The following is a 12,341-nucleotide window of genomic DNA, read 5'->3' on the forward strand; positions in this document are numbered from 1 at the left end:
AGTATTATAATATTTAGTATGCTCTCAGTAAACTTTGCTTAATTTGCTTAATGTTTCCTATATTACATTACTTGAATATATATTGAAGCTAAACTTGAAATGTAATTACATAAATTACATAATTACATAAAAAAATAAAAATACCGAATTCCTCATGGAAACCGGAAATAACGTTCTGAAAAGGCTTTCCGTGATCTGCAGCATCCCCATGAACACACACACAGAGAGCGAGCGAGCGAGCGAGAGAGAGAGAGAGAGAGAGAGAGAGAGAGAGACTGAATGATACTGGATGGATTACGTTTCTCTGACTGTATAGAGTATAGGGGTGGTGGGAGTGGTCTAAAGTGACATACTGAGAGCCAGTGCAGAGCCGGTTTAAAATTATCTCTGCAGCTGAGGGGCATTTTAAACCTGCATTTATACAGCACCTGCGTGTCTGTCAGAGGCCCGTTTTCATCCCTGCGATCCTGCAAGAACTGCAAACGCCCTCCAGGCGCCTTTCAAGGTGAGTAAAATTCCGTTAACAATTTCTCTCGCATCCTTTTTTTCACAATGACATCCACAGTGATGTCCTACAGCACATCAAAGGACAAATCATAAAACCGCTAAATTTGGATTTCTGACAAACAGTGCGTCAAAAAAAAAAAAAAAAAAAAAAAAAAAAAAAAGTTGTCCGGTTGTGTTTAGGTTTACGTTTTCAGTCTTCACAGGAGTATTTAATACATTTGATTTTCTCCGTAATCCCCCCTCCCCCCACTACCCCCAACGGCCATTTTGTGTGGAATTTTACCGGGACTGGAAGGAGATGGCTAACATGTCAAGTTTAAGCTTGATGTATGTGTGTGAATGATGCCTGTATCGCAGATCGTGGGAGAAGCCTTGGGGGTTTGACTTTTGTGGTTTTCCCCAATGATTAATGTACCAGTTCACTTTGTGTCTGTCGTAGCCATGAGTAACGCGAATGTCTAATTAAAGAAATCCGTATAATTAAAGAAATAAAGTCTACAAACGCAACTCTCATCTATCTAGCTTTAATCAGTAAACAGAATCATTTTTGAAAGGATAATATTGCACCGGTCATTGAGTCCTGAGCAGCTGTTTCTGTTGAGTAGCTCGTGACAGAACGCATATCGGTTTCTGCCACTATTCTCGGATTCTGCTCAGCCAGCACAGTTTAATAAATCTGGAAGCTTTACTTCACGGGATTATTTAAGATGAGATATGAAGATATGAAGAAATGGCGTTGATGTCACTGTCAGTATGTGCGCTTTTCTGAGACCAAACAGGGGCCTTGAATAGAATTAAAAACAAATTCTATGAACAATATTATGTTGGATTGTCTTCTCTCTCTTTCTCTCTCTCTCTCTCTCTCTCTCTGTGTGTGTGTGTGTGTGTGTGTGAGAAAGAGAGAGAAAGAGAGCTGTTGGGGGATGGGGCACAGTGGGCTGTATGAGCATGTATGTCAGATATCATGTGCATAATCGTGTTAACTGTACTCTTAAACTGTCTTGCATTATTTTGATCAAGATCCTGCATGCAAGCTTGTTAGGTTATTTATCTTCAGTATGTTTTTGCTATTGATTTTTTTTTTTTTTTAAAAATTGATGATATGATAATGAGAGAGAGAGAGAGAGAGAGAGAGAAATGGCAGTTTTTTTATATGGGCCTTTTAGCAGTTGTTATGTGAATAATTGTAAAGATATTGTAAATAATTATCAGTCTTGTTGAGAAATAAATGTTCTTTGCTTTTGTTATAACCTTTCTAAAGGACAAAACCCAAAACAGGGTAACTAGGTATCTGTAGGAGTCTTTTCATATTCCCACAAAGAAATACCTGTGTTATCCTGTATTGAAAAGACATAGACTCAGTGATTAATGCTGATGAAGTCAAAATGCTGCAGTGACCGATTTACTGCCCCTCTGCAATGCTTGGCCAGTGTCGATGCATCCAAAATTACCGCAAAGTCATTCAGATGATCAGGTCATAATGTATACAGTTAATCATCAATAAGCGAGCATCTAATTATTCTTTCAATTCAAGTCAAGCCAAGTCAAGTAACTCTTTACTGTCATCTCAACCATATACAATGTAAAGTATACAGTGAGATGAAAATGAACCCACATATGCAGTGCTGACAGGACATAACAACGTGCAATAAGAATTTTTTTTTAAAAAAAAGAGAAAAAAAAAAACATGCAGGGAGAGGGTAGTAGAAAACATTCCCAGCCTGATTTTATTAGTGAGTGATACCCGTGGCATAGCCCCGTGGATACCCCCACCCATAATATTTTTCAGTTCAAAATGCTTGTTCCTGGATGGAAATTATTTATAACACAATATTTTTAAAAAGATAAAATCTAATTTTCACAAGTGTCACACTTATCAGTTTAATTGTACAGATCACATGGTGACTTATATTTAGTATATTCTCCCCCGAAATTAATTCCTGACTATGCCATTGAGTAATACCTTAGAAGGCAGGCATTTTTAAAATAGATATTTTTACAACTCCGTTCAAATTTGTTTGGTTTACAACATGTACAGTATATGAAAGTTTGGGTTTGCACTGGTGCGTAATTCATGACAACAAAATGTACTAACGTTTCTGTTGGTGGGTTTTGGACTTAAAACATTCTATATTTATCTGTTACTGTTACCTTATATGACAGAGATTTTTTAAATTATTTTTTATGCCAGCCATTGACCTTTACTGGAATAAATAATTGGTGTGGAGTCTTTAGCTGGAGTCTTCAACTAGTTATTTAGCTGTAAGTAGAAAGAAATATCCTGTTGGTTATCTATAAACCTAAAAATCTATAGAAATCTTTTATACCCAGGATAATAAATATTCTAATGTGATTCAACCCTTACAGCATTGGCAGTTGATATGCTATGTATTCTTGGTTGAATATCCCCCCTAACAACATCTGTGCTTTAGCATATTATGGTGGTCAAGCCAATATTCAGTTTTACTCCTATAGAATTGGATATAAGTGTTGTTTTTTGATGCCCTTGTATTGTTTGGGCTAAATTATTTTGGGGTTACCAAGGATTACATATAGTGGAAAAAGTGATAACACATTAGTTATGCCACAATAAACTAAATAGACAGCAAGCAAGCCAATGAATGTACAAACATATTATCAGTTAAATAACCACTATCCAATATAAATTCAAGGGCAAATAGTCTTTCGTCTGCCCTTCCATTTGTATTGGATGGAAATCATACCATGTTGTCTGACTGTCTGTGAACAAATCGCTAATGGAATTTTTGTTACGTGACGTTATTGTTAAGCACCCAAATAAGCTGCCCAAGAATGCTTTCAGAGGCAGTATTCCCAACACAAGCTCAGAAATAAGTAGACTACCATGACCCCACAGTGATATTTAATAGACTAAGACAACACACTGATGATTGTTTCTCATATTTCAGCAATGGATTAAAAACCCAGAGGGATAGACACTGAAGTAGGGCAGGATGAATTTGGTTGAGAGTTGCCAGCAATTATGCCAATTTATTATTTATCACCATGTCATTTAACAGTAGGCAGACTTGACATGAAGCAGTGATCATTTCTGGGCTGATACTATAGTGCTGATCACTTGCGTGTGAAAGTTTTCTTGTGGTTAAGCTGTTCTGAGGGATCTTCTCAAAAACCAAGTGCCATGAATTAGGCTTAATGTTAAGTACATACACTTAATATATACAGTAGCTATATGTTAAATAGATACATTTAATCGCACAAAAGACACAACTGGTAAATAAAGACTAGGAATAGATAACAGGAATAGAAAACAAATGAACAATATTTCTTTCCTGCTCCACTGCCAGCAATAAACAATGAAGATTGAGAACAGCCTGACTTGCCTCCCTGAGGTGCCACCTCATACCGGACTACAGTTCACTGTGGCTACCGAGGAAGACTTTGATGACATCATGGCCATAAGCCAGGATATCTATGGTGGTCTAGACTACCTTCCCACCCGCTATCAGGCCTGGTTGCAGGAGACAAACCGTACTGTCATTCTTGCTCGCAAACAAGGCAAAGTGGTAAGAATATCTACAATTATTTATACATAATTACATGTATTATTAGGCATTGCTTGGTAATTGTTATTTGTATACTTATTCTGGAAAGTAAGCACGTAAAATGAACAATATTGAAGAATACGATTGGTACTTAGCTATCTTTAACTTGTTTTTGAGATATTCAAGACACATGGTTTCTGCTGCTGTAAATGCAAACCAGAACAGGATATACTGACTTTTAGTACTTGTATAAACAGCCATATCTTGCATTTTCCAGATTGCACTTGAGTCAGTATGTGTTATTGACGATGGAGAAACTATGCTGGTGGAAGGGCTCCGTGTGGCCCCTCAGGAGAGGGGCAAAGGAGTTGCGCGGGTGCTGCTCCGCTTCTGCTCTCAGCTTGTTAAGTCCAAGTATCCTGAAGTTAAAGTGAGCAGACTGACCAGAGATGACCAGCTGGGGCCCAAGGACTTCCAGAAGTACAGGCTCATCACTAAACAGGTAGGGGTGAACATGAGTACTCAAGTAAGTGACAGCAGTGATAGATCATGATAACACAGTAACTGATTGAATGAACATTTATTTAACCAATTTATTTTGTAAATTTAGCAACTTTATCAAATACATTTTATATTAAGGGAGCCTATTATCAAACATTCCTTTCTGTGCTTTCTTGCAATGGGTAAGTAAATATAGTGTATTGACTGTCACATTGTTCAAACATACCTAAAAAGGCTGAATGTTAACAAAGCTGGAAATTATGACCAACTGCTTGGGCCACTGCTGCTGCAAAAATGTCACCCTTGTACAGTTTTGATTATGACAGTAAGAAACCACTAATGTACCACTCAGGGCAAGCAACAAAACATAGACACAGCGTGTAAAAATAAGCTTGGTGCACAGTGCCTCTGCCAGCTGTGCACACCTAGTATAAAAATCTTAAAAGTCACTGCTTAACATAGGAGCGTATTGCAAGTAGCACTAAAGCAGTATGGTTACTGAGTCTAGTGTAAAGTTGATTCTACTATGAGTATGCTCAATCATCTCACATTTAAACAAATGCTGTGGGAAAACAGACAAAGTGTGGTACACATGGTGTGATGCAGCATAGATAGAATAATACAGATAACTGATGAAAACTGATGAAAATCAAAGAATGTGTGCTACTAAGCAGTTTTTGAGTGTGAAAGCATGATAGGTTACAAAGAATGTTTGCAAGTTGTTGTTTGCAGTAATGACTAAAATGCACATGTACAATCTCACAATACATTGTAGCATAGGCTTTTTTTTTTAAAATAAAATTTTGCATCTGTATATAGTCTCAAACATTTTTTTTTCATTATGTAAATGCTTTAATTCCTTAATTAAATTTGGTGGTACAGAGTGATGAGTAGTAGACAGTGCTGATCCAGTCATACTGTACTGTACATTCTCTCACACCATCATGAAACTCCTGTTTAAAGGGAATCCTGCTGGTACGCTTCCGTGCTGAAGACTTAAAGTTACGCCTGAATGATCTTGGGCTTAATGTGGGTATTGAAGGAGATGGCCTTGCTCCTTCCAGCACCCCAGTGAGGTTAGAGGCTGCAGATGTCCACCAGCTTTTTTTGAGCAGTGAGGCAATGCAGGATGTACTACCCAATGGCACCATTGTGCAAGACTGGCAGCCCTTCAAGCCCATGCAAAGCAACATGGAGATCCTGTTGAAGAAAGACATCGATTGGATGGTCGATGACACTTGTTGCCCATCTATGGCCAGCCTGTGCACTTTCCCCTTTCGTATACCTATTGGTGACGACTGGTACTACCTCAACATTGACATGTTTGGCAAAGATCTGGCTCTGGCTGTGCAGCAGCTCCTATGTCACCTGAGGCGCCACACTAGCACACTGAAGGGCCATGTGATGTGCCAGGTTTTCCTGGACCCACCACTGTGGAAGCCCATGGCTGATTTCTTCAGGGAGACCTTGAAAGTGGAGCTGGTGAAGGAATACACAGAGCAGTGTGTAGTTGAATCCGACCTTGTGTAGCAAGAGGAAGCCCTCCTCAGATACAAGTTAGGGGCTTGAGACACCCCTCACCCCTCCACACGTGGAGGCCCAACATTAGAAACTAGAAGAGCTTTGACATCACTCAAATGGTTTCCTTTCATATTTTGCCCCAGAACAAAACCTTTATCCTACATATATAGACAAACTAAGAATTAAAATGTCCTTTTAGAAATGAAGTTAGTTTAAGTTAGTTTGAGTTTTTGAGATTTTAATAAGGCCTCATCACTGCAAAAAAAATGAGAGCAACAATTTGTTAAATAGAATAAATATGCAACAAGAAAATTTGTTAGGATATTGACCATATTCTAGAATGCAGTACAGTGTGTGTATGTGTGTGTGTGAATTAACACATGCTGAGTTGCAAATAAGACTGCACAATCTTTAGGCACTTTATGATAATCTAAATGTAATATCTCACTATAGATAGTGAGATGTTTGCTTTAGAGACTGTTTTGTCTGAATGTTGTACAGTAGCTGCTAATGGTAATTTTTTTATTACTCTTATAATACCCATAATGAAATATAGAAATATTTCTGTTACTCAAATTTTTGAAGTGGCATTTACACTAGGAAAACCAAGTTTATCTAACGTATAAAAACCCTTTTCTGCTAGGTTACTGGCATTTACTGTAATGACATGCAAAATATGTCAGCCAGAGAAGATTGGTCATAATTTTAGTGGTCATAAGTCCTTATTTTATGCACTGAACCTTATTTACTAGCAACTATACAGTTGACAGCTGCAATATGAAGTTTATAAGTTATAAAACCAAGTTGTAATACAGATGTAGTGTATTCAGTACACTACTACTGTATTCAATACAGCTATGCTAGTACACCTTTTTGGTCATATGTGTTATAATTAAAAACAAATAATGAGATGTAGCTGATGAGTTTGGGTTTTGGTTAATATGTTAATATTTTTGTTAATTATTGTTAATTATTTATCATGCAACAAAAGGATTTAGTTAAGCAGCTAAAACAGTTTATTTATGTAATTCTCATTTAACTGACAGATTTTGATTAAGACAACAGGAAATAGTAGCATTTAGGACTAGACATAATCATTACAATTAAGACACACTGTCACTGTTAATGGGGTTTTGTTAGCAATCCATTTGAGAGGATCTCATAAGCACTTTTTTTGAATACATATGAAGAGCCTCATATTTTTGTCCATCAAAATGCTTGATATTGATCTTGAGATATGAAAACCAGAGATTTGATAACGCACAAATCATTTTTTGTACCCTTGTTGTTATCTACTAGTGATTGCAACAGCTCATTCCAAAATTAGATCACTTACTGCCTCAGTGGATTCAGCCCTCTTATCAGGACACAACTAGAATATTAAACTTATTTTGCAGAAAACAATTGCATTGGTAATCCAGAAATTGACATCCATTTTCAGTTTCAACAGAAATGTTTTAGAGAATGAAGACATTTTCTTCAGCAATTTAACAACTGAGAAACATTTACCAGCATTTCCCATATTTGAAGCCTCAATGAGTACACAGGACACTGAAAAAACAGGGACAGTCACAAACCCAAATTCTACTCCATCTGTCACTGGAAGAGTTTGGAGGAACGACTGCTGAGTCTTTATAAATAGCATATAGTGCACCACAGAACTAAGCCTCTCACTGGCCCTGTAATTGAGAAGAAACACAGAAAATTGATGAAAACCAACAGAAACCAAGCAAAGGAAGGTCTTTTGCCATTCTCCAACTGATCCAAAACATCCAAACAAGCACTAAAGGTCCACAGTCTGCACAAGCAATTATATACAATTATACAATCCTCTCTACCTGCATACCAGTTCTGCCAACATGTCTACTGAGTTTTCCAAAAGCATTGTGAAGTTAAGATCATCTTAACTGAGAGAAAGTGTTCAATGTAATGCTTGCGCTACCATTTAATGATGATCTTTGTGCTATGATGCTTTTGGGGAAACTCAACCCTGGTTACCAAATTTTGAAAGTAAATGGTTGTTATTTGAGCATGTAAAACCAACCATAATATCCATACTGGCCATTCTGTCAATGAACATGTTTTTTGTTGACTGTAAAAGTTATGTAATGAACATAAATGAGATTCCAAACCCATGTGCTATAATATCACACATAATCAGATAGTTCTGCTGGAAAATTGCAGAAATTGCTAAAGTGACGCTGAACTTTATACCATCTTAACAACCAACTCTCATGAAAAAAACCCATAGAAATTCAAGCAAGTGAAGTTTCCCTGTATTCCATATAAATGTAGTTATACAAAATGCAATCACCACTAAACCTGCAACTTGGTCTAATCTGAACCATTTGTAATTTTTCATTTGAGTTGGTTCTTAAGAATTAATATTAAGTTCCTGTGAGATCATGTTGCTGTAATATACCAATCAACACAATGTTCCTTTAAGGTTAAAATGTTTTCAATAACTTTTCAGTATGATTTGTCTTGATGGTCTTAGGGTTTTTGTTTTTTAAAGCAGTGTACACCCAATGAGGAAAAGAAGTTTTCTTCTCCACCTTCACTTGGACTCTCATGTCTAATATGCACAATCCGTCAAATGTCTCAAACACCTGGCCCATCCTAATCTGATTCTTGTATCAGAAATGTATCAGAAATGTAGTCTGATTTAATCTAACTATTCAAGTTTCTGAGTTTATAATTGCTATGATAAATCAAGAGGGACCATCAAAGGAAAAGCATGCTTCTAAACATTTATCCACATTTCATGCTACATCTAGTTATACAGAAACTCTGTGTCAGATTTAGACACTTGTTAAGCAGTTTCTCTTGATTAATCATTAACAATATAACCATTTATGAAGCCCTAATCAGGATGTATTTAAATGCTTAAATTACTGTCAACTTGCTAAATGTATACAGTATGTCGTAACAAGTCTATAAACATGCAGACCAAAAAAGAGATCAGAAGCAACCTGGAATAAATAAAGTATTGTTTCTACTACAGATTTCTGATAAGAAACTGAAGCATGCTTAAAAAAAAAACAAAACAAAAAGAAAAATAGTGTTTAAGTTCAAATTCTGATTAGGGCTGATTACCAGTCTGTATTTTGATTTGATAGCATGTCTTCATTTACTAAGGTAACATAATGGAAAATAGATTGTCTTCAAGAAATATGTTGGCCAGTTACAGTGTGTGGGTTGTGTGCTTTAATAGGAAAAACAGTAACCATTTCATTCCTAATTTATAGTAAAGCAGTGCTTTATGGCCACTGGGCACAATTGGAAGTATGTTAACCGCAAAGCTTGTAAAACCTTACAGACTATACACAATTACTGTCCATTAAGATGGACAACATTTGAACATATTTGAAAAATAATATTTTCCCCTTGTATTCATTCTCATGATTTAGACATGTTGAAGACTGTAATCCTTTTTAAGGACACATCCTTTTAGTGAAGACTTTGATTATCTCGAACCATAGTTTTCAAAATGCACTAAATGCACAAAATGGGTCGGTGAACCACAGCCAGGGGGGTTGTTGTTTTTATATTTTGTTATAGTGGTGAAAATAACAACCCATCATTATCAGAGTTATTAAATATATATCTGAGTTGGTTTAGTTATCATCCTCTTTATTCTGTAAATAATGTCTACTTTTGTCAAATCTAATGACAATTTTAATAAAAATATATTTTGTGCATCTAGGAAAGTTTGAGAATAAAAATCCCTATGGCTCCAATAAATAGCCAAAAGGGGTCCCTGGCTGAAAATGTTTGAGATCTAGAAACTGATCTAGAGACTGATCTAGAGAATGGGTAACTATGTTCTTGTTGCATATGGAGTAAAGTGTTCTTATGAGTACCTTTTTTAAAACAAATTTCTGACATTGTACATTTTCTTTATTGTACTTGGCATTGACTCATGACAGACAAGCCAGTTCACTTATGTTATAAAACTACACGTACAGTGTTTTTTTTTTTTTTTTTTTTTTTTTTTGAGGTGCTGGTAAATGTCAAAGTAATGTATGAGTAAAGAAGAAAACAGCACCACTTAAGCTCCACTGAAATATCTGTGCTGCTCTATTTAAGACAATGAGACAAAGCATTGGTATCCGAACTAACGATATGGATTTTAAGTGTGTGGTTTTCTTTTTCTGTACTTGAATGTATATCACAAACACTATTCATAACAGTGTTCCAACAGCCAATATTAAGATGGTTACTTGAAATGTTATGAATATCTGTATGATTTTAAGGGTGTAATGGTATTCGTATGGGTATTTTTCTTTTCCTTTTTCTTTTTTATTATTATCACCAACCCCCCTCATATTTGATCAAATAAAATGAATAGCAGTGAGAATAGCTAAGGGTGACTTATAAGCATGTTCTATCAGTGTTATAGGAATTTTGCTAACTGGCATTGAAGTGACACCTGTGAGGTGTATGAAGTGAAACCATCACTCACAAAAAGACTATTCACTTTCTTTTGCTAGGCCAGAAAAAAGAAAGGTTACAGACTGAGGTGAAAGGCATAAAAGGGTAATGCAGTGGGCAGATGGTCAGGATAGGATGTATGACGGATATCATGTTACAAAAAGACAGCTATAGTACAGTGAAGTCAGCATAAGCAAGTCACTGGTCAGTAGTTCATAGAAAAAACAGAATGTATTCATAGTCCACAGTTCCCTGTGGACAAAGATAGTCCACAGTTTGGGACTATCTTTGAGACATTAATTGTTATTTTAACAAATCAGTAGGAGAGCTTAGAAAGAGGTAACAAATAAGATCCCAAGAGCTTAGATTACCCGATCTTGTGTCTAAGACAGAGTGAAACAGGATCTGCTGAGTCCTTTGCAGTGTCACCTTGCTGAAGTAGATCTTGTTCAGGGTGGAGGTGCGTTGCCTTACACCTAAACCTTCACTCTGGAAACTTGAATGGAAAAAGTGACCAAGTGAGGTCAAAAGGGGGGTAGACAGCCAGCCTTGTTATGCTAATGAGCTATATTATCTCCTTGGATGATTTTGGCACCCTATTCTTTTAATTGTCTGACTCCTTTACAATGTCTTGGAACATTATGGTTTTATATGTTTAAAAGAAGAGGTATAACAGTTAACAGATGGAATCAGGTGTGAAATTGGAGTGAGAATGAGAGGTTGAATGAACTATGTAAAAACATAACACCATGCAAATATTATTTCAACAAGTAACACAAGGGTGTCCAGTCATTTCTGCAAAGGGCTGCTGTGGCTGAAGTTTTTTGTTCTAACCAAGCAGGAGTAACACCTGTAGCGACACAGACCTTTTGCGGGTAAGATTGGATACACCTGAAGTAACAAAAGTACTGTGTAATGAAGTTCCATCTACTTATTTTCCTGTAACGTTTAAGTAATCTGCAACTGGATGCTCATGTCTGTGATTTTAGTGTTCTACTGTACAACCGTATTATATTATACCTTAATCCTGCAGCTGCACAACTAAATGCTAAAAAGTCCTGTCCTTTTTTTTTCTTAATTAGTCTTGATATTTAGGATACAAGCATCCAAAGCACAAGAAACTGTGTGAGTAATACTTTAATGTAACTTACTGTACCAGTCATGGTCATTCAGTGGTCCAGAAATTTCCTCAGGTGGTTCCTCTAAAGACACCATAATGTTTTAATTGTACACATCACATCTAAGAACATTTGTATTAGGTGTGTGTTTCCAAAACAACATTGGATTGTCCTAACTTGTATGAGTTCATACCAAAGGCTTCAGTTTAAAACTTAAGTCAAGGGTGCTCCTAAGTTTACCATGGACCCTATAGGGTCCTTTCACTAATCTGCTCTGTTTAAGAGCAATTAGTATAGATCCCCACGTAAAGTAAAAATGGTTGATGTGCCTCACAGAGATAGATGACATTACTTGAAACACAAAGAGTTTTCGCAGACATGGTCATTACCATAATAATGCCAGTGTTTACTGATATTCTTATTACTTATTAGGTCCAACTAAATGACCATAGTCTGGGTTAATGAATCTGTACCTGTCTATGTACAGCCGGGTTTGGAGGTGATAAACATACAAACTCCTATAAGTATAGGTATGATTCTTATTTACCTCTGTAAAGTAGGAGTTTAAGTGTGTGTATATGTAACTCATTCCCTTGATGCAGCAGTAACAGCTTAGTTTTCCCCCCCAAAAAATCTCCCCATTGTACAGGGATACACAAATTATATTCAGTGTATTGCTACTCAAAGAAAATAAGATTTAAATAAAGAAATTAGGTAGTGATACAGTTCAAATAGA

The 12,341-nt window shown here is 36.4% G+C and overlaps 1 protein-coding gene across 1 annotated transcript; it reads left to right on the forward strand.

The window, feature by feature from the left end:
- Nucleotides 1–317: 317 nt before the first annotated feature.
- On the forward strand, nt 318–9,931 carry nat16 (N-acetyltransferase 16). The gene is made up of 4 exons (XM_026936060.3): nt 318–505; nt 3,834–4,052; nt 4,309–4,533; nt 5,496–9,931. The coding sequence occupies exons 2-4, from the start codon at nt 3,843–3,845 to the stop codon at nt 6,060–6,062; spliced, it is 1,002 nt and encodes a 333-aa protein (XP_026791861.1). The 5' UTR covers nt 318–505; nt 3,834–3,842; the 3' UTR covers nt 6,063–9,931.
- The last annotated feature ends 2,410 nt before the right edge of the window (nt 9,932–12,341 follow it).

The sequence above is a fragment of the Pangasianodon hypophthalmus genome, chromosome 4 (assembly GCF_027358585.1).
Source record: "Pangasianodon hypophthalmus isolate fPanHyp1 chromosome 4, fPanHyp1.pri, whole genome shotgun sequence".
Taxonomy (NCBI): Eukaryota; Metazoa; Chordata; class Actinopteri; order Siluriformes; family Pangasiidae; genus Pangasianodon; species Pangasianodon hypophthalmus.

Coding starts and splice junctions, on each gene's coding strand:
- nat16 (XM_026936060.3), top strand. CDS start 3,843: ATGAAGATTGAGAACAGCCTGACTTGCCTCCCTGAGGTGCCACCTCAT. Junction 4,053..4,308: donor CTCGCAAACAAGGCAAAGTG/GTAAGAATATCT, acceptor TGCATTTTCCAG/ATTGCACTTGAGTCAGTATG. Junction 4,534..5,495: donor ACAGGCTCATCACTAAACAG/GTAGGGGTGAAC, acceptor TCCTGTTTAAAG/GGAATCCTGCTGGTACGCTT.